Here is a 25,947-nt window from a genome sequence, read left to right as displayed (position 1 = left end):
AATGCTCTGGGGTGGGAGCAGAGCCTGCCTGGGACCATTGTCTGCTGGGGGCTGGGATTGGGATTACAGGGATCTGCTGGATCCCAGGGATCTGCTGCTGTTCCTGGATTTGGGATTGGGGTCAGAGGATCTGCTGGATCTGCTGCTGTTCCTGGAGCTGGGATTGGGGTCAGAGGGTCTGCTGGATCTGCTGCTGTTCCTGGAGCTGGGATTGGGATCAGAGCATCTGCTGGATCTCGGGATCTGCTGCTGTTCCTGGATTTAGGATTGGGGTCAGAGGGTCTGCTGGATCCCAGGGATCTGCTGCTGTCCTGAGTTTGGGATTGGGGTTGTTCCCTGCTGGATCACAGGGATCTGCTGCTGTTCCTGGAGCTGGGATTGGGATCAGAGGGATCTGCTGCTGTTCCTGGGTTTGGGATTGGGATCCCAGGGATCTGCTGCTGCTCTTGGATTTGGGATTGGGTTTGTTTCCATGCTGGATCAGAGGGATCTGCTGTTCCTGGATTTGGGATTGGGATCAGAGGGATCTGCTGCTGCTCCCGAGTCTGGAATTGGGGTTGTTTCCATGCTGGATCACAAGGATCTGCTGTTCCTGCTCCTGCGTTTGGGATTGGGATTCCTTCCTTGCTGAATCACAGGGATCTGCTGCTGCTCCTGCATTTGGGATTGGAATCAGAGGGATCTGCTGCTGCTCCTGGTTTTGGGATTGGGGCTGTTTCCCTGCTGGATCCCAGGGATCTGCTGCTGGGCCAGATCCTCCTGTGGGCTGGGATTCCTTGAGCAGAAGGCTCTGGGGTTGTGCTGCCTCTCGGTTCACCCCTGCAGATCCGTGGTGCCATCCCTGGCAGCTCCTGCTGGGAAGGGCTTGCAAAGGGCCCTTCACCCCCCAGAACAGCCTGGCACTTCCAAAAAACCCCAAAAACTCCGGATCCAGCTGCTGATCCATCCTGCAGGAGCCCAAAAACTGGGAAGGGGCAAAACCACCCTGGGCAAGGATGGAGCAGCAAAGCCCCTGCAGCTGGAGGAGCTGCTGTGAGCAGAGGGGAGGAACAAATCCTGCTGAGAGCAATCAAAAGGAGGAGAATTGTCCTTTCCAGGGCTGAGTCACGTCCCCAGAGCCTGGCAGTGTTTGTGCACGGGGTGTGGCACCAGGGGAGGTGGCAGCAGGGCTTGGAGACACAGATCCAGGCTGGGCTTGGAGAGGGGAATTGGCTTCTTGGAGGTTTTTAAGTGGGAATCCCAGCAAGAAGCAGCAGCTGGGCACTCTGCGTGTGATGGCTGAGTGTTAAAGGGCACTTGGCTGTCCTCTAATTAGTGCTTGGAGCTGCTAATTGGGTTTTTGGCGGAGTTTTCTCTGATTTTTTGGGGGGTTGCCCTAGGGCAGGACTGGCAGAGCTGGCTGGCAGGGGTGAAGGTTTTGCTCCAGGCTGTGCTTTCCCTCTTTCCCTGCTCCAGGAGGAAATTCCCCTTCCTCTCTGGGCCCTGGGAATTCCCACCAGACCCCACAAATTCCCCTGCAAAAGTGGAGCCTGGACTCTGGCCGGACATTGAACTTGGTCTGTGCGAGCTCAGAATCACAAAATCAGAATAATTTCCCTCCCAGATCATCAAATCCAACCTTTACTCCAGCTCTGAGCCAGGTGGGAATCATTTCTTTAGGACCAGCCCTAAAAAAGAACCTTAAAACTCTCCTTTAGGGTTTGTCACAGCCTAGAGTGTGGGGTCAGGGTCTGGGTTTTTGGGGTTGTGTCTTCCACCTTGGATCTGTGTCTGCTTCCCATGAGAACCTTTTCCTGCTTGGCTCGTGCAGCCTCACCTGACCTGCTCTTCTGGCTGGCACCAGGCAAAGAGCAGCAATAAAAGAAAATAAAATAAATTTCAAAAACCCAAAGCAGCAGCTTTGAACCTTCAAACACAGCTGTTCCCTCTGCTGAGGTGTCACTTGCAGAGGGAACTTTTCCTATCCATGAATTCCTGGATTTATGGAAGGAAAAGACCTCCCCTGGCACTTGGGAAGATCAGGAGAGATGGGAATTGATCCTAAATTAACCAGGATATTCCCTGTGCTCATTTTTTTTTCATTTATCCAGAAGGATCCTGAGCTGTGCTTCCCTTTCCTGAGCTCAGCGGAGCCAAAATGTTTCTTAATATCTAAAAAAGAGCTTTTTGTAGCTGCTCCTGGCAGTTCTTGGAAGGAAAATCTGCTTTTCCCGGGGTCCCAGGTGGCAGTGCCACCATGCTGGGTGGGATCTGTGGGACTGCAGCGGCGTTTTGGGATCCCTGGCTCTGATGGTTGGGGTTTTTGTGTTGCAGTTCTGGCACAAGTCATGTTTCCACTGCGAGACCTGCAAGATGACCCTGAACATGAAGAACTACAAGGGCTACGAGAAGAAGCCCTACTGCAACGCGTGAGTGCCGCGGCCGGGGGGTTCTGGGGGTCCCTGCTGCGGGATGCTCTTGGGGGATCCTGCTGTGGGATTTCCTGGGGATCCCTGCTACGAGGTCTGCTGTGGGCTTTTCTGGGGATCCCTGCTGTGGGATTTTTTGGGGCATCTCTGCTGTGCGGCCTGCTGTGGGATTTTTTTGGGGGATCTCTGCTGTGGGGTTTTCTGGGGATCCCTGCTGTGGGATTTTTTGGGGGATCCTGCTGTGGGGATCCCTGCTGTAGGGCCTGCTGTGGGATTTTCTGGGGATCCCTGCTGTGCGGCCTGCTGTGGGATTTTTTGGGGGATCCCTGCTGTAGGGCCTGCTGTGGGATTTTTTTGGGGGATCCCTGCTGTGCGGCCTGCTGTGGGATTTTTTGGGGGATCCCTGCTGTGGGGATCCCTGCTGTGAGGTTTCCTGGTGATCCCTGCTTTGGGGTCTGCTGTGGGATTTTTTGGGGGATCCCTGCTGTAGGGCCTGCTGTGGGATTTTTTTGGGGGATCTCTGCTGTGCGGCCTGCTGTGGGATTTTTTGGGGGATCCCTGCTGTGCGGCCTGCTGTGGGATTTTTTGGGGGGATCTCTGCTGTGGGACTTTCTGAGGATCCCTGCTGTGGGATTTTTTGGGGGATCCTGCTGTGGGAATCCCTGCTGTGGGGTTTCCTGAGGATCCCTGCTGTAGGGCCTGCTGTGGGATTTTTTGGGGGATCCCTGCTGTGGGGATCCCTCCTGTGAGGTTTCCTGGTGATCCCTGCTATGGGGTCTGCTGTGGGGTTTTCTGGGGATCCCTGCTGTGGGATTTTTTGGGGGATCCTGCTGTGGGGATCCCTGCTGTAGGGCCTGCTGTGGGATTTTTTTGGGGGGGATCCCTGCTGTAGGGCCTGCTGTGGGATTTTTTTGGGGGATCTCTGCTGTGGGGTTTTCTGGGGATCCCTGCTGTGGGATTTTCTGGGGATCCCTGCTGTGGGATTTTTTTGGGGGATCCCTGCTGTGGGGATCCCTGCTGTGAGGTTTCCTGGTGATCCCTGCTATGGGGTCTGCTGTGGGGTTTTCTGGGGATCCCTGCTGTGGGATTTTTTGGGGGATCCTGCTGTGGGGATCCCTGCTGTAGGGCCTGCTGTGGGATTTTTTTGGGGGGGATCCCTGCTGTAGGGCCTGCTGTGGGATTTTTTTGGGGGATCTCTGCTGTGGGGTTTTCTGGGGATCCCTGCTGTGGGATTTTCTGGGGATCCCTGCTATGAGGTCTGCTGTGGGATTTTTTTGGGGATCCCTGCTGTAGGGCCTGCTGTGGGATTTTTTTGGGGGATCCCTGCTGTGGGGTTTTCTGGGGATCCCTGCTGTGGGATTTTCTGGGGATCCCTGCTGTGGGATTTTTTTGGGGGATCCCTGCTGTGGGGATCCCTCCTGTGAGGTTTCCTGGTGATCCCTGCTATGGGGTCTGCTGTGGGGTTTTCTGGGGATCCCTGCTGTGGGATTTTTTGGGGGATCCTGCTGTGGGGATCCCTGCTGTAGGGCCTGCTGTGGGATTTTTTTGGGGATCCCTGCTGTAGGGCCTGCTGTGGGATTTTTTTGGGGGATCCCTGCTGTGGGGTTTTCTGGGGATCCCTGCTGTGGGATTTTCTGGGGATCCCTGCTATGAGGTCTGCTGTGGGATTTTTTTGGGGATCCCTGCTGTAGGGTCTGCTGTGGGATTTTTTTGGGGATCCCTGCTGTAGGGCCTGCTGTGGGATTTTTTTGGGGGATCTCTGCTGTGGGATTTTTTTGGGGGATCTCTGCTGTGGGGTTTTCTGGGGATCCCTGCTGTGGGATTTTTTGGGGGGATCTCTGCTGTGGGACTTTCTGAGGATCCCTGCTGTGGGATTTTTTGGGGGATCCCTGCTGTGGGAATCCCTGCTGTGGGGTTTCCTGAGGATCCCTGCTGTAGGGCCTGCTGTGGGATTTTTTTGGGGGATCCCTGCTGTGGGGATCCCTCCTGTGAGGTTTCCTGGTGATCCCTGCTATGGGGTCTGCTGTGGGGTTTTCTGGGGATCCCTGCTGTGGGATTTTTTGGGGGATCCTGCTGTGAGGATCCCTGCTGTAGGGCCTGCTGTGGGATTTTTTTTTTGGGGATCCCTGCTGTAGGGCCTGCTGTGGGATTTTTTTGGGGGATCTCTGCTGTGGGATTTTCTGGGGATCCCTGCTGTGCGGCCTGCTGTGGGATTTTTTGGGGGGATCCTGCTGTGGGGATCCATGCTGTGGGATTTTTTGGGAGGACCCTGCTGTGGGGATCCCTGCTGTGGGGTTTGCTGTGGGATTTTTCTGGGGATCCCTGCTGTGGGATTTTTTAGGGGGATCCTGCTGTGGGGATCTGTGCTGTGGGATTTTTTTGGAGGATCTCTCCTGTGGGATCTCCTGTGGGGTCCTTTGGGGATCCTCCTGTGCTGTGGGCATCTCTCCTGTGGGGTCCACTGGGGGGATCCTGCTGTGGGGATCCCTGCTGTGGGATTTTTTTGGGGGGATCTTGCTGTGAGGTCTCTCCTGTGGGATCTCCTGTGTTGTCAGGGTCTCCTGTGCTGTGGGATCCTTCTGTGGGACCTCCTGCGTGTGGGATGGCCCGTGGGGGTCTCCTGCAGGATCTCCTGGATATTCCTCTCTCAAACTCCAGTCCTCACCCTGGAACGGGCTCTGTGGGGCACCCCGAGCTCTCCAGGAGCAGAAAACAGAGCCAGAAATTCCCTTTGTGTAGGGAAGGAGCCCAGCAGTTCCCTCTGTGCAGGGCTGGGCTGGGTGCAGCCACCTGAATTTCCTGGCAGGGAAAGAATCCCAAGGTAAATAAACCTGGGAGGTGAAATCCTTGGTGTGGGGGATGGAGGCAGGGCAGGGTGGAGCAAGAGCTCAGGGCCCTTTTTTTATTTTCCTTATTTTTTTTTTCCTCTGGGCCTTTTTTTTTTTTCTCTTCTTTCCTTTTTTTTTTTCTTTTTTTTTTTTAATTTTTGTTTTTGTTTTTCCTTTGGCCCTTTTTTATTTTTCCTGGGTCCTTTTTTCCTGGCCCTTTCCACCTGTTCCTGAGCACTGAATGTTCCCTTACAACCTTGATTTTTTTTTCCCTTTATCCAGAAGAGCCCTGTGGACCCAAAATGTTTTTTAATACCTAAAAAGCAGCTTGAAAATCCATTTTTTTAGCTGCTCCTTATGCACTGGCAGTCCTTAGAAGGAAAATTAGGGAATATAATCAATGTAATTAATTTCTTAGTGCTGGATTAGGGTGCTCTGTTCACAGGGTGCTTTAAAAATGCTGATCCTGACAAGATCCCTGTAGGATGGGTGTTGGAGGCAGGGAATTCCAGGGTGGGTTGGGTTGGAAGGGACCTCAAATCCCATCCAGCCCCATGGGCAGGGACACTTTTCACCACCCCAGGGTGCCCCAAACCCACCCAACCTGACCTGGGGCACTGCAGGGATGGAGCAACCTGTGCCAGGACATCACAGGGGGGGAATTTCTTCCCAATATTCCAGATTTTACTCTTGAAGTTCTTACTTTTACTCTTTAAATTTGCTCTGAGTTACACCGAAAGGAGAAGTGGTGAGAGCAGAGCTTGGCCAGACCCTCCCATTTCCGTGGTGGTTTTTTTTAGGTTTTTTTTAGGTTTGTTTTTCTTTTTTTTTTTTTTTGCTGGGGTTGGGTGCTGGGGGTGGCTGGGACTTGTCCAAAATCCAGGAATTCAGCTGGGCTGAGAGGAAATTTGTTCGAGTCCAGTTTGGGCAGGGAGTGGCATTTCTTGGGGTCTCACCAGGGTGACAATGCAAATAACTGGCTGGAAATAAATTCATTTATTTGTGGGGGAACAGCACTGATGGAGCTCCAGTTTTTTGGGGGAAAAGCAGGATATTCTGGGGTCTTTTTGGGTGTGTGCTAAGGCAGGTGGGCTCTGCCTTTGGGGGTGATGGATTTGGGGTGTGCAGGGACCTCACGGGGAGGTGAGGTGGGGAGGGTCTGGCCTGGCATTTCTTGGGGTCTCACCAGGGTGACAATGCAAATAACTGGTTGGAAATAAATTGGGATTTTTTTAATGGGGGAACAGCACTGTTGAGCTCAGTTTTTTGGGGGAAAAAGCAGGAAATTTTGGGGTCTTTTTGGGGGGAAATGTGTGTGCTGAGGCAGGTGGGCTCTGCCTTTGGGGGTGATGGATTTGGGGTGTGCAGGGACCTCACGGGGAGGGTCTGGCCTGGCATGTCTTGGGGTCTCACCAGGGTGACAATGCAAATAACTCGTTGGAAATAAATTGGGATTTTTTTTTTTTTTTTTGTGAGGGAACAGCACTGTTGAGCTCAGTTTTTGGGGAGAAAACCAGGAATTTTTGGGGTCTTTTTGGGTGTGTGCTGAGGCAGGTGGGCTCTGCCTTTGGGGGTGATGGATTTGGGGTGTGCAGGGACCTCACGGGGAGGGTCTGGCCTGGCATGTCTTGGGGTCTCACCAGGGTGACAATGCAAATAACTGGTTGGAAATAAATCGGGATTTTTTTTTTGGGGGGGGGGGGGGAACAGCACTGTTGAGCTCAGTTTTTTGGGGGAAAAAGCAGGATATTTTGGGGTCTTTTTGGGGGGAAAATCAGGAAATTTTGGGGTCTTTTTGGGGGGAAATGTGTGTGCTGAGGCAGGTGGGCTCTGCCTTTGGGGATGATGGTTTTGGGGTGTGCAGGGACCTCACGGGGAGGGTCTGGCCTGGCAGAGCTGAGCCCCCCGAGCTGTTCCTGACCCAAAACTTTCCCCCCTGGCCCGCGGGATTTGCCCATGCCCAGGCTCAGGGTCCTGTTCTTGTGCTCTCCCTTCGAGGGAAGTGGGATAATAATGGGAAATTCCTGACATTCCAAGGAGTCTGCTCTCACCCCCCTCTCTGGGGGCTCCCTTTGATGCTGCTGCTGCTTTAACCCTTCCCGGCCCGGCACTGAGCACACAAACTGCCCCCAAAATCCTTCCTTCTTCCCATTTTCCTTCTGTAAAAGCAGATGGAGCAGCTGGAAGTTGCTGGAGGATTTTCCCAGGGGGTTGGGATGTGGGGGGAAAAAAAAAAAAAAAAGGGAAATTTCCAGGCTTGGATTTGGGGTTGGTTCCTTCTCAGCTGCTCCCAGGAGTGTCCTGGGACAGCAGAAACTGCCTGGGGACATCCCAGGAGGAGCCAGCCATCCCAAATTTCCTGGATTTGGAGGGAGAAGCCGCTCTGATCCAGGAGAAAGGGGGTGGAAAAGCAACGTTTATCCTGGCAGGGAAATGCTGCTCTTCCAAACAGGGTCCTCTCTGTTCGAGCCCGTGGCTCCCTGCCAAATTCCTGAGTTTCTTTCTTCTGGGAGAGCAGGAGGAAGAGGGCCGGGCTTCCTCCAGCCATAAATGCGGCAGGAATCTTCGGGATCTGTGGGAATGGCTGGGTGGCAGATGGGACGGTCCCCACCCCCCTCCCTGTCCCCTCCTTGGCTCCAGCTGGGGGCTCCTGGAGGTGACATCCAGGGCTGGGCTGGGCCCTTGGAGCTAAACGTGGGAGAAGGGAAAATCCAGGGAAGTCTGAGACTTTTCCAGATGAAAAGTGGGGAACAGCTGGATACAGGAGACAGTTGGGGTTCCAGCTCCAGCTGCTCCTAAATACCCATTTTATAGAGATTCTATATTAAATATATATCTTATAAATATTTTTATATTTCTATAAAATATAAATATTTTCTATATATAATATTTATATTTTATATTCATAAATATTTTTTATAAATTATAAATAGTTTTATATATATAAAATATATTTATATTTATATTCATAAATATATTTATAAAATATAATTATTTTCTATATATAAAATATATTTCTATTTTATATTCATAAATATTTTTATAAAATATAAATATATTTATATTTATGTATATATTTATATATAAATATATGGATGTTATATTTATATATTTTATATTTATAATTTTTTATATTTTTATATTTATAAAATATATTTTTCTATATTTAGAATACACATTTTATATTTATTTATATAAATTTATACGAATATATAATTTTATAATTTATCTTTCATAATTATATATTTTACATTATTATAATTTATAAAGGATAGTTATATTATATATTGTATATTATATTTTAAACGTATACTTTAATATATGTATATTTTAATAATGTGTTTAGTATAATTTTTTAATATTAATATATTTATATAGGATATATAATTTTTTACTATTAAACTTGCTGTGCTGAGGCTGAGGGATCAGGGAGATCCCCCTGTGCAGCACAAATCCCACCTGGCAAACCCCGGGGGAGGGCTCAAAGGTGAATTTTCAGTGTGATCTTCTCTGACCTGAGTCCTCAGTCCGGAGCCATCCCTGGCTGCTGGAGCTGCCTGGGCAGGGACAGGAGCAGGATCCTGGCCAGGGGGCTCTGGGCCGCTGGGATCAGCTGCTCCTGCTCCTTGGGGCCAGCCTTTGTCCCTGTGGGATTCTCTGGATTGCTGCTGGGGACAAACAATTCCCTGCTGGATGCAGCCCTGCCCAGAGGCCTCCTCTGGCTGCTGGATCCCAGGGATCTGCTGCTGCTCCTGGATTTGGGATTGGGATTGTTCCCTGCTGGATCCCAGGGATCTGCTGCTGCTCCTGGATTTGGGATTGGGATTGTTCCCTGCTGGATCCCAGGGATCTGCTGCTGCTTCTGGATTTAGGATTGGGATTGTTCCCTGCTGGATCCCAGGGATCTGCTGCTGCTCCTGGATTTGGGATTGGGATTGTTCCCTGCTGGATCCCAGGGATCTGCTGCTGCTCCTGGATTTGGGATTGGGGTTGTTCCCTGCTGGATCACAGGGGTTTACTGTTCCTGGATTTGGGATTGAGATCAGAGGGATCTGCTGCTGCTCCTGGATTTGGGATTGGGGTTGTTTCCCTGCTGGATGCCAGGGATCTGCTGTTCCTGGAGCTGGGATTGAGGTCAGAGGGATCTGCTGCTGCTTCTGGATTTAGGATTGGGATTGTTCCCTGCTTGATCAGAGGGATCTGTTGTTCCTGGATTTGGGATTGGGGATCCCAGGGATCTGCTGCTGCTTCTGGATTTAGGTTTGGGATTGTTCCCTGCTGGATCCCAGGGATCTGCTGTTCCTGGAGCTGGGCTTGGGGATCCCAGGGATCTGCTGCTGTTCCTGGATTTGGGATTGGGGCTGTTTCCCTGCTGGATCAAAGGGATTTACTGTTCCTGAATTTGGGATTGGGATCCCAGGGATCTGCTGCTGTTCCTGGATTTGGGATTGGGGCTGTTTCCCTGCTGGATCCCAGGGATCTGCTGCTGTTCCTGAATTTGGGATTTGGATTCTTTCCCTGCTGGGAGTGATATTTGGGATATGGGCTGGGCTGGATCCTGCTGCACCCAGAGCTGGTGAGCAAATCCCCGTTCCCATTGCTGGCCCCAAAACAGCCTTGGGATCAGCCCTGGGATTGGCCTGGCCGTGGGATTGGCCTGTCCTGCCCCCTCCAGCCCTGGCACCGGGGCACTGGGACAAATCCTGGAGAAGTCCTGCTCTCCAGGGTGGTGCTGGGCTCTCTGGAGCCGGGCTGGCAGCAGCTGCACACGTGCAGGGCTGGCCCAGCTTTTCCCTGGAAACCCTGGGAGGATCCCACCCCTCCTCCGTGCCCATTCCCGGTGGGATCTCTGCAGACTGGGGCTGACAAAGGCTCGGTTGATTTTTTTTAAGCTCGTCCCCAGAAGGAGCAGCCCTTTGAAAGGCAGGATGTGACCTCGGAGCCTCCTGGCAGAGCAGAGCCAATTGCTTCCTTTGTTCAACTCTCCTCCCCCGGATCGTTCCCAAATCCCTGAGCCGGCTGGGGGGTGGCTGTCACCCCTGGGAGCTGCAGGGACAGGGAGTGTTGGCACCCAGGGCTGCTCCTTGATGGGTCAGTCTGCCAAAATCTGCTTGAAAGCCTCAATGTAAGCAACACTCGGAGCTCCCGAGGTTTCTCCAAACATCGTTGGCTCTCGCATCATCCCTGGGGTTTTTTTGGGATCAGACTCAGGGTTGGGGGTGCAGGGTCTGCTCCTGGGGCTCCCAAATTCCATCAGTTGTCTCTGGAGAGCAGCTGGGCCATGCCAGGCTGCACTCCCAGGAGTTTTTAGTGCTGTTCCAGGATTTATCCTCATTTCCAGCTCGGGAAAAGCTCCAGAGGCAGCAGCTCAAGTGCTGCTGCTTGGGATGGGAAGTTTTTTGGGGGAAATGCTGCTTTTAGGGCAGGGATAGAATGGGGTGCGAGTGCTGGGGGATTCACCTGGATCTGGAAGTGGGATTGCTCCAAACCCCTCTCCTGCTGTGGGGTGGGGAAGGTGGGAAATTTGGGGATACAGATCCCATGGAAACCAGGCACGGTGCTGCTGTGGGAAGGAAGGTCTGGATTCACTTCCCGACATCCCTGTGGAATTTCCCTGCCTGGGGAGGTGCAGGAATTGCTGGTGGTCCCCAGACGAGCCCTTTAGCACACGGTGGTGGCCATGGGGCTGCCGGGAGCAGGCGGATCCTTCTCCTGGAGGGATAAATTCCATCCCCTGGGAATGGCTGGGAGGGATGAATTTCCATCCCCTGGGAATTGTGCTCCTAATGTGTGAGGGATGGCCAGGAGAAATGAATTTCCATCCCCTGGGAATTGTGCTCCTAATGTGGGAGGGATGAACTTCCATCCCCCGGGAATGGCTGTGCTCAGAGGGATGAACTTCCATCCCTCTGGGAATTGCTGGGCTCGGCCCCTTCCTTCTCCTGGAGGGATGAATTTCCATCCCCCGGGAATAGTAGTGCTCATCCCCCTCTTTCTCCCGGAGGGATGAAGTTCCATCCTCCTGGAAATTGCTGGGAGGGATGAATTTCCATCCCCCGGGAATTGCCGGGCTCAGAGGGATGAATTTCCATCCCCCGGGAATTGCCGAGCTCAGAGGGATGAATTTCCATCCCCCGGGAATTCCCGGGCTCAAAGGGATGAATTTCCATCCCCGGGAATTGCCGGGCTCAGAGGGATGAATTTCCATCCCCTGGGAATTGCCAGGCTCAAAGGGATGAATTTCCATCCCCCGGGAATTGCCGGGCTCAGAGGGATGAATTTCCATCCCCTGGGAATTGCCGGGCTCAGCCCGCCCCTAATGCGGGCGCCAGACGGGAGCTGTGCCCGGGGAGACTCCTCTGACCTGATTTAGCAGCTCCACAAAAGCCGCCTGGTCTGGGCTGCCTCAGCCTCCCGGGGCTCTGCTGGCTGCAGGAGCCACGGTTTTGGGGGGTTTTTTGGGGGGTTCTGAGGGTGGAAAGGGGTCCCTGCCGCTGTGGGGGTGCTGCCTGTGAGGTTGTGTTTGGGGTCCCTGCCATGCCCTGTGCTGGTCTGCGTGGAATCCTGGAATATCCTGAGTTTAAGGGACCCCCAAGGATCATGAGGCTGACCCCTGCAGAGGGAGGGATGGATGGATGGAGGGATGCCAGCAGTGAGGAGAGACCCCAAGGTTCCCCACCCGATCCCCCCTGGCTGTCTGTTGGCTCCACTCCCAAGATCTCCCTGCTCCTCTCCATCAATCCCTGGGATAATCCGTGTCTGGCCGGTGCTGGGGCCCCTCACACCCCCCCTGGGCACTGCAGCAGCCACGGCAGTGCTGTTCCCAACACCCACCACAATCTGGGTCCCATCCCGAGTCCCATCTCTGATCCCATCCCAACTCCCACCCCGGATGCTATCCTGGATCCGCCTCGGGCAGGGAGGACACCTCCTCCTCCAACCTTCAATTCCCTAAGGACTGAAACGCCTCCTCCCCAGGGAGCAGGGGGAAAAAGCAGTGCCAAATCCTAGGGGAAGAATCCTAAATCCCAAATTCCCTAAGGGCTGAAAGGCCTCCTCCCCAGGGAACTGGGGAAAAAGCAGTGCCCAATCCCGGGGGAGGATCCCAAATCCCCTAAGGGCTGAAACGTCTCTTCCCCAAGGAGCAGGGGAAAAAAGCAGTGCCCAATCCTGGGGGAAGATCCCGAATCCCAAATCCCCTAAGGGCTGAAGCGCCTCCTCCCCAGGGAGCAGCTCCCAGGAGCTGGGGCAGAAGCAGTTCCTGATCCCAAGGGAGAATCCTGAACTTTGTTCATCCCGCACCCAGCACAGACGGATCCCTGCTGCCTGCTAACTCAGGGCTGAGCAAAAGCTGCCTCAAATCCTTGCGAGATTTCCTCAAAATCCAAAGGAAACCTAATCCCAGCTTCATCCCTGGCTGTCTGCTGCTCCCCCAGGACACAGCTCTGCATTCAGTCCAGCCCGGCTGCTTCTTCTTGTTGTTGTTGTTGTTGTTGTCCGGGTTATTTTTAATTCCCTCCTCCTCCCGCGGTTTTCCCCTTCTCCTGAGCTCCACAGGGATGGATTTCTGCCTTTCCCAGCCCTCCTGGCCAGCATGGCTGCTGGGTCTCCTCCCGGTGTTATCGGTGCCCCAGGCAGGGATGCGGTTGCCATGGCAATGGGAGATCCCGGCTGGCAGGGCGGGGATGGAGCAGGGATGGTGTGGCCAGCAGGAGCAGGGGGGTCGTTCTTCCATCAGCACTGGTGAGCCCACCCCCCAAATTTAGGAGGGGCTGGAGCGTGTCCAGAGGAGGCAACGAGGCTGGTGAGGGGTCTGGAGCACAAACCCTGTGAGGAGGCACTGAGGGAGCTGGGGGTGCTCAGAGAAAAGGAGACTCAGGGCTGCCCTCATCGCTCTCACAGCTCCTGGAAGGTGCCTGTGCTCAGCTGGGGCTGGGCTCTGTCTCCAGGCACTGACAGAACCACAGGACACAGCCTCGAGCTGCACCAAGGGAAATTTAGGTTGGATAGCAGGAAAAGGTTTTTTACAGAAAGGTGAGAAAGTTCTGGAATGTTCTGCTCAGGGAGGTGATGGAGTCACCATCCCTGGGGGTGTTGAACAAAGCCTGGATGTGGCTCTGGTGCCAGGGTTTGGTTGAGGGGTTGGGGCTGGGTTGGACTCGATGATCTTGGAGGTCTCTTCTAACCCTGTAGTTTCGTTATTCTGTGAATTCTGGGGGATTAGTTTTGTTAGTTTTTTAGTTATTTTTGTAGTTTTGTTATTCTGTGCTCTGGGCTCTGGCTGAGCTGCTCTGGTTCCAGAGGAGCCTCTGCCCTTGGCTGGGCCGTGTCCCTCTCCGTGCCTTTCCCGGGGGATGTTGGGATGCTCACGTTGGGAATGTCAGATAAAAGGGCTGCTGAGCACAGGGAGAACCCTCAGGGTTTGTAAAAACCCCGGGCAGAGGTGCTGGGAATGCTCTGGGATTCCCAGGGGGAATTCATCATCTAGAATCTTCCAGAATCCCAGGAATGGTTTGTGCATGCTCTTGGCTCTCCTCACAGGGCTGGGAATGCTCTGGGATTCCCAGGGGGAATTTTTGAGTTGGGATCTCTCAGAATCCCAGGAACGGTGTGGGCTGGCTCTTCTCACAGGGCTGGGAATGCTCTGGGATTCCCAGGGGGAATTTTTGAGTTGGGATCTCTCAGAATCCCAGGAATGGTGTGGGCTGGCTCTTCTCACAGGGCTGGGAATGCTCTGGGATTCCCAGGGGGAATTTTTGAGTTGGGATCTCCCAGAATCCCAGGAATGGTTTGAGTTGGCTCTTGGCTCTCCTTTGGGGCTGGGAATGCTCTGGGATTCCCTGGGGGAATTACTGGTCTGGGATCTCCCAGATCTGCTCTGGGCTGGGTTTCCTCCCAGGGCTTTTCCTGGGAATTCTGGACCCTGGAAGGCTCTGCCAGGCTGGAAATGCTCCTCTTGCTGCAGGCAGAGCTGTGGGACCAGGGTGCAGGGCCTGGGGGTGAAGCTCCAAAGCTGGGAGCAGCTCTGGCTCCCCGGGAGCAGGACAAAACCCCTGGAATGTTCTCAACACCTGGGCGTGGCCCTTGGGGACACGGGTTTGGGGTGACAGGGGTTTGGGGTGACAGGGGTTTGGGGTGACACGGGTTTGGGGTGACACGGTTGGGCTCGATGATCCTGCAGGGCTTTTCCAGCCTGGATGACTCCAGGATTCCACGGTGGGAATGGCTCTGCTGTGCCTGAGCACCTGGGCAGGTGGGGACAGGGGACAGTGGCGTTAACAGGGCAGGGGACAGTGGCGTTAACCCTTTCCTTGCCTCGGCAGACACTACCCCAAGCAATCCTTCACCATGGTGGCAGACACGCCCGAGAACCTGCGCCTAAAGCAGCAGAGTGAGCTCCAGAGCCAGGTGAGCCCCTCAAATTCCCAAAATCCCCGTGGGAAGAACCCACCCTGACCTTTCCTCATTGCGTGTTGGTCTCTGAGGGTTCCGTGGTTTGGGAATTCTCTGCGTTCCCTCTCCAGAGGGGCCCTTCCAGCCCTGACAATTCCAGGATTTTCTATGTGCTTCCCAAATTCCCATGGGAAAATCCCACCCTGACCTTTCCTCATTGCGTTTCTGTCTCTGAGGGTTCTGTGTTTTGGGATTTCTCTGGGTTCCCTCTCCAGAGGGGCCCTTCCAGCCTTGGAATTGGAATTCCATGATTGACAATTGATTGCTGTTCCCTTCTCCCCTGTTCCCAGAGGGGGGAATCTGCCTCTCCCACCCCTCATTTGCCTTTTCCCAGCTGGATTCCAGGTGGAAAAGGGCAGGATCCTCACCTGGACAGGTGTGCACCTGTTGGATTGAGCCCTTTTAAAAACTTTTATTCCATTTTCAGTCCCATGTGAAGGGTGAGACAATACAGATGTTACAATTCATGTAACTCAGAATATAAATTCATATAAATCAGAAGCCAACTATTTCCTAATTACAATATAAACATTTCTTAATCTGTCAACTTTTTAACCACACTAAAAAATAAATGCCTGAAAACCAATCATCTAAAATTACCCCTCCTGAGTCCTACTACATCTTTCAGAATTTTATTTCTCCAGAATATCAAGTCTCATTTACAAACCCCTCCTTTAAAACTTATTTCTGATTTCACGTCTCTCTCAACAACGTCCATCCTGTTCCATAACATTCCCAAGCCAGCCTTCCTTATCTCAAAGCTCACATCCAGCTCCAAACTTTGCAAACCTTCTGTCAAACTCGAAAAAATTCCTACAAATCCATTTCCCACGTGCCCCCCTCCAAATGTCTCCTGGAACCCTGAACCTCGCGGGGCTTTTGGGAGAAGCAAACAGCTGGAAGAGGGAGCAGGGCTGGCCTGGAGGAGAATTCCTGGTTTTTCTGGGAAGAGCAGAGCCTGTGGGACAGGCTGCTGGCCAGGCTTTGTCCCCTGCAGGTGGCCCTGGCTCAGCCATTCCCTGCCGGGTCTGGGATTGGCCCTGTGGTGATCCCGGATTTCCTTTTGCTCCGGAACTCTGGGAAAAGGGATGGGAGCTTCAGTTTTGTAGGAGAACTGCTGGAAGGGCAGGAATGGGCATGGGGGGTTGGTGTAACCCTGGCTGGGGCACCAGGAGAGGCTGAGGGAGATGGAAAAGAAGCTCAGCCTCAGGAAAAGGAGGATCAGGGGGGTCCTTCCCCATCCCTACAAATCCCTGGAAGGAGCCAGGTGGGGGTCAGGCTTTTCCCCAAACTGACAGGATGAGAGGAAACAGCCTCACCTTGTTCCAGGGAAGGTTTAGGGTGGAAATTGGGGAAAAACCATTCACTGGAAGGGTGGTCAGGCATTGCAGGGGGCTGCCCAGGGTGGTGGTGGGGTCACCACCCCTGGAAATGCCCCAAATCCACCTTGGGGCCGTGGGTTAATGGTGAACTGGGGCATGGTTGGACTCTGAGCTCACAGGGCTTTTCCAGCTGTGACAATTCCACGTTTTCCTGGGCTCTGGCTGCGTGAGAGGCTCTGTGCATCCCCTGAGCCGTGCTGTGAGCTTTGATGTCAGCCCTGCTCACGAGCCGAGCTCGCTGTGCTGGAAGAAATCCCAGCCAGAGGCAATCCTGTCTGCCAGGAGAGCTCTGTGGGGCAGCTGCCCTGGCAGCCCCTGCACCCAATGCCCTTTTTTCCTTGGAAAAGGGGCAGTAGGACAGCCCAGCCTGCTGCCTCTCCTGGGCAGGGGGAGGGATTTTCCCTCCTGTTTTCTGGGATTTTTTCTCTGCTGTTTTCTGGGATTTTTTTCTGCTCTTTTCCGAGATTTTTTTTCTGCTCTTTTCCGAGATTTTTTTTCCCCGCTGTTTTCTGGGATTTTTCCCCGCTGTTTTCTGGGATTTTTCCCTGCTGTTTTCTGGGATTTTTCCCCGCTGTTTTCTGGGCTTTTCCCTGCCGTTTCCACTCAGGTTTCTGGGATTGGGATCAGATCCCTGCCTGCTGTGCTCTGAGGGATGCTGTGACCTCCTTCCTTCTCTTCCCATTAGCCTGCGAGTGGCAGGAGCTGGGGAGCTGAATCCTTGGGAATGCATCCAGCAGGAGGGGGAGGATGGGGGGGCCTCACCTGCAGGACCAGGGCCACCGTGGGGTCCCCAAAGCTCAGCTTTTGTCCCCAAAGCTCAGCTTTTGTCCCAGCCCTTCCCCCTGGGAGCAGCCCAGCAGATGCCAGGCTCAGGCTCAGAGCCGAGCCCAGCCTGGGGCTGGATTTGTGTCCGCGCAGCGGTGACAGGGACGGGGGGGATGACAGGGACAAGGGGACACCGTGGCTTTGCCATGGCAACCACGGAGCTGCTGCTGCTGCTCTGGAGTCTCCAGGCTTTTCCTGGCTTGTTGTTGATGAAAGCAGAGCCAGGGGAGGGGGTTGAGCTCTGCCTGGGCTCTCCTGAGCCCGGGGGGGACTCGCAGCCCCTCGGGAGCCGGGTGGGCACAGCCCTGAAGGGGACTCGTGTTCCAGGGGCTGGTCACCACTGCTCAGCCCCTGTCCCCTGTGCCAGGTGTGCCCAGGTCCTGGGGCCTGCCGGGCTCGGGGACACTGGGGTGGCAAGGATGGGGTGACAGGGATGGGACACTGGGCACCTGCAGGGACAGGGTGACAGGGATGGGGTGACAGGGATGGGACACTGGGCATCTGCAAGGGTGGGGTGACAGGGACAGGGTCCTGGACACCCACAGGGATGGGTGACAGGGGCGAGGTGACAGGGATGGGGTGCTGGTATGGAGCTGGGATGGGGTGGCAGGGATGGGACACTGGGCACCTACAAGGGTGGTGTGACAAGGATGAGGAGCTGCAAGGATGGGTGACAGGGCCAGGGTGACACTGGGCACCTGCAGGGGCAGGGTGCCAGGGACAGGGTGGGTGGCAGGGCCAGGCCACAGCAGTTCTGTGTCCCTCCTCTGTCCCCTCTATTTGTGTCCCCGAGGAGGCGCCTCCCGTTCCGCTCACGGGAAGCTGCTGGATAATGATGTCCTGTCAGGCCAAAAGTGTCCCCAAAGTGCCACCCTGGTGCCCACAGGCTGCTTTTCCCGGCCCACGTGTGTCAGGGAAATTGCAGGTTCCCATCCCGGGGCTCCTTTTCTGAGCCTTTCCCGGGGGGAGTTTGGGCACAGCCCTTCCTGCCCGAGGGTCCCGTGTGGGGGTGGCAGTGCCACTCCTGTCCTGCTGTGCCAGCCCCTCTGGGAGCAGTGCCACCTCGCTGCTGGTGACAGAAAGGGGAGGGTTTGATCTCTGAAGGGTTTTTGGAAGGGTTTTTCTGGCTCCCTTTGGATAACTCATGGATGGACACGGAGTCGCGGCATGGAGGGAGCAGCTCCCCCTCGGGAAAATTAATTGTGGGGTTAATTAATTTGTTAAATTATTCTCCTCATCGTCATGGGGATGCTGCCAGGAGGAGTTTTAGGGCTGAATTCCTGAACATCAGCAAGGTGAAAAACCAAGGGAGATGGAGCAGGGTGGGATTTATGAGGGTAAAAATCGAGGGCAAACTGGGGCTGGTAGCTCCAGAGGGATCCCCCAGCCCCTCCTGAGCCTGGCCCGGTGTCACCAGCTGTGTGTCACCCTCCCAGGGGTGGCTGCAGGTGCCCTTGGAGGGCTGCAGGTCACTGAGCAGTTGCTCTGAGCTGAGTGCCCCACAGGAAAGTGAAATCAATCCCGAGTGACCCCAGAGAGAGAGGGGAGACCCTTCCTGCCCAGAGAGGAGCGGGGTCTGTGGGCTCAGGGGAATGGTTTGGGTGTTGGGGCTCCTGGAAAGCCCTGTTTGCCATCCCTGGGGAGGCTCTGGGATGGACAGGGATGTGCAGGGATTCACTGGGGAGGCTCAAGGATGCTCAGGGATGTTCAGAGATGCACTGGGAGGTTCAAGGATGCTCAGGGATGCACTAGGAGGCTCAGGTATGTTCTGGGATGCACAGGAATTTGCAGAGATTCACTGGGGATGCTCAGGGATGGCCAGGGCTGCTCAGGAATGTTCAGGGATGCTCAGGAATGTTCAGGGATGCACTGGGAGGCTCAAGGATGTTCAGGGATGCACTGGGAGTCTCAGGGATGTTCAGAGATGCACTGGGAGGCTCAAGGACGTTCAGGGATGGCCAGGGGTGCTCAGGGATGCACTGGGATGCTCAGGGATGTTCAGGGGTGCTCAGGGATGTTCAGGGGTGCTCAGGGATGTTCAGGGATGCACTGGGAGGCTCAGGGATGCTCAGGGATGTTCAGAGATATTCAGGGGTGATCAGGGATGCTCAGGGATGTTCAGAGATGCACTGGGAGGCTCAAGGATGCTCAGGAATGCTCAGGGATGTTCAGGGATGCATTGGGATGCTCAGAGATGTTCAGGGATGTTCAGAGATGCACTGGGAGGCTCAAGGATGCTCAGGGATGCTCAGGGATGTTCAGAGATGTTCAGGGGTGCTCAGGGATGCTCAGGGATGTTCAGAGATGCACTGGGAGGCTCAAGGATGCTCAGGGATGTTCAGGGATGCATTGGGATGCTCAGAGATGTTCAGGGGTGCTCAGGGATGCTCAGGGATGTTCAGAGATGCACTGGGAGGCTCAAGGATGCTCAGGGATGTTCAGGGATGCATTGGGATGCTCAGAGATGTTCAGGGGTGCTCAGGGATGGCCAGGGATGCTCAGGGGGAGCCCCTGAGCGAGGCAGGAGCCCTGGCAGGAGCTGCTGCCCGGGGGCAGCCGTGGATCAGTCAGGGCCGGGCAGCCCCAGCCCTGTCCCTGCTCTCTCCTCAGTCCCGTTTTGCTGCCCCCCAGATCCGCTACAAGGAGGAGTTCGAGAAGAACAAGGGGAAGGGCTTCAGCGTGGTGGCCGACACCCCCGAGCTGCAGAGGATCAAGAAGACTCAGGATCAGATCAGCAACGTGAGTGGCCTCTCCTCCCGCCTGTGACACCGCCGCGACCTCCAGGGGCAGCGGGGAGGGGACAGCTGTGACACACAGCCCCGGGTCACGGATCATCCTCTGGGGGGAGGAGAGGGGAGGCTGACTCGGTGATCAGGGTCCGATTTTATCATGGGATACAAATGCCCACAGTAATTGGGCATTAACAGTAATTTTAGGGGGACTTAATAGTAATTTTTAGGGAGACTACTAATTATTTAATAGTAATTTTAGGGAGGCTATTCATTACTTAATAGTCATTTTAGGGATACTGCTAATTATGTAATAGTCATTTTAGGGAGACTATTCATTGCTTAATAGTAATATGAATATATTTTCATTACTTAATAGTAATATTATAGAATTGATTTTATAGAATATATTTATATAGAATATATTTGTTACTTAATAGTAATAATGAATGTATTTTAGGGAGACTAGTAATGTTTGCTACAGTGGTTAGGTTAAAATCACACACACAAACTTCATGCATCTCTTGCCCGCAGAGTTTAATGAGGTTTTCTGGTAAATGAGGTTTTCTTGTCAGATTTAATCTTCTTGCAATCTAGGTCTGATTTTCAAAGTTCCATTTGCTTTTGCCACGGGTATCCAAATGATCAAATCTCTTATCTCTTTATCTGTGTTATCAAATCTCTTATGCTAGCCAGGTCCCCCAGCATCCCAGCAACTCCCCAGCCTGACTGCCCGGGCATCTCCTGCCCCTCTCCTCCGTGTCAGGAGCTCTTTTTCTGCTCCCAGCACCCCCAGGATGGGATGGACTCACAAAGCCCAGGCAGGGAATGGGATCCAAGCTGGAAGATTCTCCCTGGGGCAGCTCTGAGCTGTGGGGCTGGCTTTGGGGCGGATCCAGGGGGGTTTGGGGACATCAGTGCCAGCAGAGAGCTGTCATGAGCCCGGCCCCGGTGGCTCTGCCCAGCCCCTCACCCTCTGCCAGCCTTTCCAGCAGCTTCCCGTGCCTGGCTGCCAGCCTGGGGTGGCCGTGACCCACTTAGGAGAGACACAGCCACCAGCCCTGTCCCCACTGGGTGTGCCGTTAACAGGGCCAGGGAAGGTGGGGGCAGCCCTCGGGGGTGGGGGCAGGGGGGAAAACCCCTGGGAATGGGGCTGGGCACGGCCTGAGCCCATCCTTGGGCTGTTCTGGGGCTGTCCCTGCTCCTGGGGCTGTTCCTGAGCCCATCCTGGGGCTGTCCCTGTTCCTGGAGCTGCTCCTGGGGCTGTTTTGGGGCTGGTCCTGTTCCTGAGCCCATCCTGGGGGCTGTTCCTGGAGCTGTCCCTGCTCCTGGGGGCTGTTCCTGGAGCTGTCCCTGCTCCTGGGGCTGTTCCCAAGGCTGTCCCTGCTCCTGGGGTTGTTCCTGGGGCCGTTCCTGCTCCTGGGGCTGTTCTTGGACCTGTCCCTGATCCTGAACTTGTCTTGGGGCTTCCCTGGGTCTGTCCCTGATCCCAAGGCTGTCCCTGTCCCATCCCAGCCTCCCGGGGGTCCCCACGGGGCAGGGGGTGCTGCCCCCGGGGTTCTCTCTGCTCCAGCCGTGCCCCCGGTGCCCTCCAGTCCATCCCTGTTTAACCAGGGCACACTCCCAGCTCCAGCTGCTTCCCGGTGGGAATGCACTCATTAACAGCAAGGAGTTAATTGGTAATTGTTCCCCTCATCGGGTTAACCCTTCCCTCGTGTCCCCCCGGCACTGGGGGCTGCGCACCAGGATTCCTAAAGGGGATTTTGCTCCATGCCCCCATGGTTTGGGAGGTGCATCTGGGGCTCGGTCTCATCCTGGAAGGGTTCCTCACCCCACCCAAGGGCAGGGACAGCTCCTCCTGTCCCCTGTGTGTGCCTGGAGCCGCTCTGAGCGGTGTCCCCGTGCTGGGGGCTGGGGAAGGAGCCCCCCGGGATTTCTTGGGGCAGAAGGAGCCCAGCTGGGGTGAGGGGAAGGATCCAGAATCCTCCAGGCTGGGAAAGCATCGAGCCCAGCATTAACCAGCGCTGCCTCACCAGCAGCCATGGGGCTTTTAACCCTTCCGGGGATGGTGGGAAGGGAGATCCTGAGGGAATTCTCCCTAATTTCCAATCCGACCCTGCCCCGAGGCCGTTTACTTGTGGCAGCCCTTCTTCCCTGGGAGAAGCTGCTGCAGCAGGGCCGAGCTCTGAGCTGTGCCCCCTCCCTGCAGATCAAGTACCACGAGGAGTTCGAGCGCAGCCGGATGGGCCCCAGCCCCAGCGAGGGCTCGGAGCCCGAGCGCCGCAACTCCCCCGAGAGCGGCGGCTACCGGAGAGCAGAGCAGCAGCAGCAGCAGCAGCACGGCCAGCCCGGAGCCACGGGTGGGTGGGGACAGCCCCGGCGCTCCTCTGCATCCCCCACATCCCAAAATCCCAGTGCAGGATCCGCCCAAATCCCAGTGCAGGATCCGCCCAAATCCCAGTGCAGGATCCGCCCAAATCCCAGTGCAGGACCCAGCCAAATCCCAGTGCAGGATCCGCCCAAATCCCAGTGCAGGACCCAGCCAAATCCCAGTGCAGGACCCAGCCAAATCCCAGTTCATGGATCCACCCACATCCCAGTGCAGGATCCGCCCAAATCCCAGTGCAGGATCCGCCCAAATCCCAGTGCAGGACCCAACCAAATCCCAGTGCAGGATCCGCCCAAATCCCAGTGCAGGACCCAGCCAAATCCCAGTTCATGGATCCACCCACATCCCAGTGCAGGATCCGCCCAAATCCCAGTGCAGGATCCACTCAAATCCCAGTGCAGGACCCAACCAAATCCCAGTGCAGGATCCACCCAAATCCCAGTGCAGGATCCACCCAAATCCCAGTGCAGGATCCAACCAAATCCCAGTTCATGGATCCATCCTTCCCTCCACGTCCCAGTGCAGGATCCCTCCAAATCCCAGTTAATGGATCCACCCACATCCCAGTTCATGATGCACCCACATCCTAGTTCCTGGATCCATCCTTCCCTCCACATCCCAGTTCATGGATCCACCCAAATCCCAGTTCATGAATCCACCCAAATCCCAGTTCATGGATCCACCCAAATCCCAGTGCATGGATCCAGCCACATCCCAGTGCAGGATCCATCCTTCCCTCCCCATCCCAATTCAGGATCCCTTTCCCTCCCATCCCAGTTCACTCCCTTTCCTCCCCAGTTTACCACCAGCAGCAGCAGCAGCCGCCTCCATCGCAGTCCTACGGCTACAAGGAGCCGACTCCGGCCTCCTCACAGCGCAACGCCCCGCCCGGAGGGGGGGTGAGTTCAGCCCAGCCAGCCCCCCAACTCCCACCCCTGGGGGTCCCTGTGCTCCCTCAGCCCCAGGAGAAGCCGTTTGGGGGGGTTGGATGCTCGCTTTTGGGGGGGTTGGATGCTCGGTTTGGGCACTGATCCAGCTCTGAGCCTGTCCCTGGGGAGGGGCTGTGACCCCTCTGTCCCCAGGGAGGGGCTGTGACAGTGACCCACCCCTGTGTCCCTTGAGGCTGTGACAGTGTCCCCATGTCCCCTGGGGCTGTGACAGTGACCCTCATGTCCCCTGGGGCTGTTCCATGTCCCCTGGGGCTGTGACAGTGTCCCCCTGTCCCCTGGGGCTGTTCCATGTCCCCTGGGGCTGTGACAGTGTCCCCCTGTCCCCTGGGGCTGTGACAATGTCCCCTTGCTGTCCCCGCAGAAGCGTTTCCGTGCCGTCTATGACTACAACGCGGCGGACGAGGACGAGGTGTCCTTCCAGGACGGGGACACCATCATCAACGTGCAGCAGATCGATGACGGCTGGATGTACGGCACGGTGGAGCGCACGGGGGACACGGGCATGCTCCCGGCCAACTACGTGGAGGCCATCTGAGCCCGGGGACACGGCCCTGGCCCTGTCCCCTCCCCGTGTGTGCGGCTCTTGTCCCCTCCCTGCCCGCTCCGCCCTCGGAGCCTGTCCCCGTGTCCCCTCCGGGTCCGGTTTCTCTCGCCGCCTCTGCTCCGTGGTGGCCCCGTGGGGGCTGCGGGGCTGTGCGGGGTGGGGTCAAAGCCCCAGGGCCTTCCTGCTCCTGTCCCCTCTGTCCTCTCTGTCCCTCCTGCCCTGCCCTCCCGGCAGGAGAAGCCTCCAGAGCCACCGGGGTGCCCGGACAGGGAGGGAGAGGCCACCTCAGGACCAAATTCCCGCTGTGGGGTGAGGCGAGGGGGGCTCAGCCCGAGGGTGGAGCAGCTCCCCCTGCTCAGCTCATCCCGGCTCCCTGCGCTGCTTCCCCTCCATCCTCGCTGCCTTGGGTGCCCGGAGCAGGGAAGTTCTCAGCTCAGATCTCCAGCAGAGCCGCTCTGCTCGGTTCCCTGCTCGGGGCAGCCCTGCACGAGGCTCTGCCTGCTCCGGCCTCGGCCCGGGCTGGCCTGAGCAGGAGCAGCCCTGGGGCTTGTGCTGGCTGGAGGGCTGGGCTGGGGTGAGCCCCCCCGAACTGGGATCAGCCCCCCCGAACTGGGATCAGCCCCTCTGAACTGGGATCAGCTTCCCCCAGACTGGGATGAGCTCCCCCCTACTGGGGTGAGCCCCCCAGGCTGGGACGAGCCCCCCCATACTGGAATCAGCCCCCCTGAACTGGGATGAGCTCCCCAGGCTGGGACGAGCTCTCCAGACTCGGATCAAGCCCCCCAGACTGGGATCAGCCCCCTGGAGCTCCAGCTCGCTCTGGCCTGGGGTCTGGGGGTCCCCTGGGGGAGCCTTTTCCCCCCACCCAGAATTTTCTTGCTTTTCTCCTCCTGCTGCTGAGTGCTGCCACCCCTCTGGGCACATCCCAGGTCACTGTCCCCTGGCTGATGCGACACCCCGAGCCACCCGCACATCTCACTCCCAGCGCTGGTGGCAGCTTTTTGGGACCACTTTGGGATCGTGGCGTGGACCAAAACGTCAAAGCACGTCCCTGTCCCTGTCCCCTCTCCCCTGGGCTCCGGAGCTCTGGGGAGGAGCAGGGTCGGGTCAAACTGGAACTGGGCAGGGAGGGAGGAGCAGGAGGGTCCCGGGAGCAGGACCTGGGGACAGCAGGGGTGTCCCCCTGCCACCCTGCCAGGACCTGGGGACAGAAGGAGTGTCCCTGTGCCAGGATCTGGGGACAGCCTCATGCCGGGATCTGGGGACAGCAGGGGTGTCCCCATGCCAGGACCTGGGGACAGCCCTGTGCCAGGACCTGGGGCCAGTGGGAGTGTCCCCGTGCCGGCTGCGCTGTGGGGCCAGGAGGCTCCCAGGGGGAAGCGCCGCCTTTGTTATTCCCAGAGGAAAATGGGGAATAAGGGACCAAAGCGGCCGAGTGAGACATTCCGTGGTCCTGCTGGGGACACGTCCTTGGGGACACTTCCCTTCCTCGGGGGTGGGGTTGGGGACAGCGGGGTCGGGGGCAGAGTCCCGCTGGGAAAAGGGAATTCCGGCTGCAGTGGGACGGGGACGGGGATTTGGGGTGACGCCGGGGCAGGGGCAGCCAGGAAGGGCTGCCCGGGGTGGGAATCCCAGCTGGTGCTAAAACAGGGAGCACAAGGGCAGGGGCAGCCACCTCTCCCTGCTAAATCCTCTTCTTAATCACGTTCTTGTCTGGGAAGGGGGGGACCCTCAATGTGAATAAACCCTTTTTTAATGGACCAAATAACACAGGAAATTCCCTTTTGGGATACAGATCTTTTTTTAATCCTCCCTCAAGACCGTTGTCCCTAAATTCTCCCCTCCCGTGCCCCTTTCACCCCCGCCATGGGAAACAAACCTCTTACTGCTTGATTTCTGCCTTTTCTCTCAACTTTATGCACTTTTTTGCCTTTTTTTTCGTAGCTGAAAAGCACCTAAACCTGTATTTAAAATAAATAAATAAATAAATGTGTTAAAAAAAATTACAAGGAAGAAGAACAATTAAAAAGCTGAATAATTGCTTCTCATCGTGTGTAAAATAGACCTCGTCCATCCCAGCTTCCCTGGTTGTGTCTCAGTGCTGAGCTTAGAACGTGTTTTCCTCGGGATCCGTCGTTTAATTGGGGTTTTGTCCTTGTGTCCTCCTTCCTGGGTTGAGCACCCAGCAGTAAAAAAAAAAAAATAATAATAATTTTAAAAAGTTTCTTGGTCTTTTTATCCAAAAAAAGAAAACCCATGGAATGGAACAACCCGACCGATTCTGTCGCCGGTTCACTCAGATTGAAAATAAAAGTTTAATTTTTACCTGCTGATCGTGCTGGCTTTGATCGCGGCCGCTTTTCCTGCTTGCATGGGACAAGGGGAGGCTCCCAGAGCTGGGGGTGTCGCTGCCCCGAGCCTGGGACACGCCGGCATCCC

At 55.6% G+C, this 25,947-nt stretch overlaps 1 protein-coding gene across 1 annotated transcript in view; it reads left to right on the top strand.

Annotated features, from left to right (window-relative positions):
* LASP1 (LIM and SH3 protein 1) overlaps window positions 1-24,688 on the top strand; it is a 28,274-nt gene extending 3,586 nt beyond the window's left edge. The window contains exons 2-7 of the mRNA XM_038163053.1: window positions 2,314-2,408; window positions 14,560-14,644; window positions 19,528-19,635; window positions 21,835-21,985; window positions 22,813-22,913; window positions 23,326-24,688. Of these exons, the coding sequence (XP_038018981.1) occupies window positions 2,314-2,408; window positions 14,560-14,644; window positions 19,528-19,635; window positions 21,835-21,985; window positions 22,813-22,913; window positions 23,326-23,499 (714 nt within the window). The 3' untranslated portion in view covers window positions 23,500-24,688. The remainder of the gene's footprint in view (window positions 1-2,313; window positions 2,409-14,559; window positions 14,645-19,527; window positions 19,636-21,834; window positions 21,986-22,812; window positions 22,914-23,325) is intronic.
* The last annotated feature ends 1,259 nt before the right edge of the window (window positions 24,689-25,947 follow it).

Source organism: Motacilla alba, chromosome 27, assembly GCF_015832195.1.
Source record: "Motacilla alba alba isolate MOTALB_02 chromosome 27, Motacilla_alba_V1.0_pri, whole genome shotgun sequence".
Lineage (NCBI taxonomy): Eukaryota > Metazoa > Chordata > Aves > Passeriformes > Motacillidae > Motacilla > Motacilla alba.
Note: the sequence above shows the minus strand (reverse complement) of the source record. Positions and strands in the feature narration are given on the sequence as shown.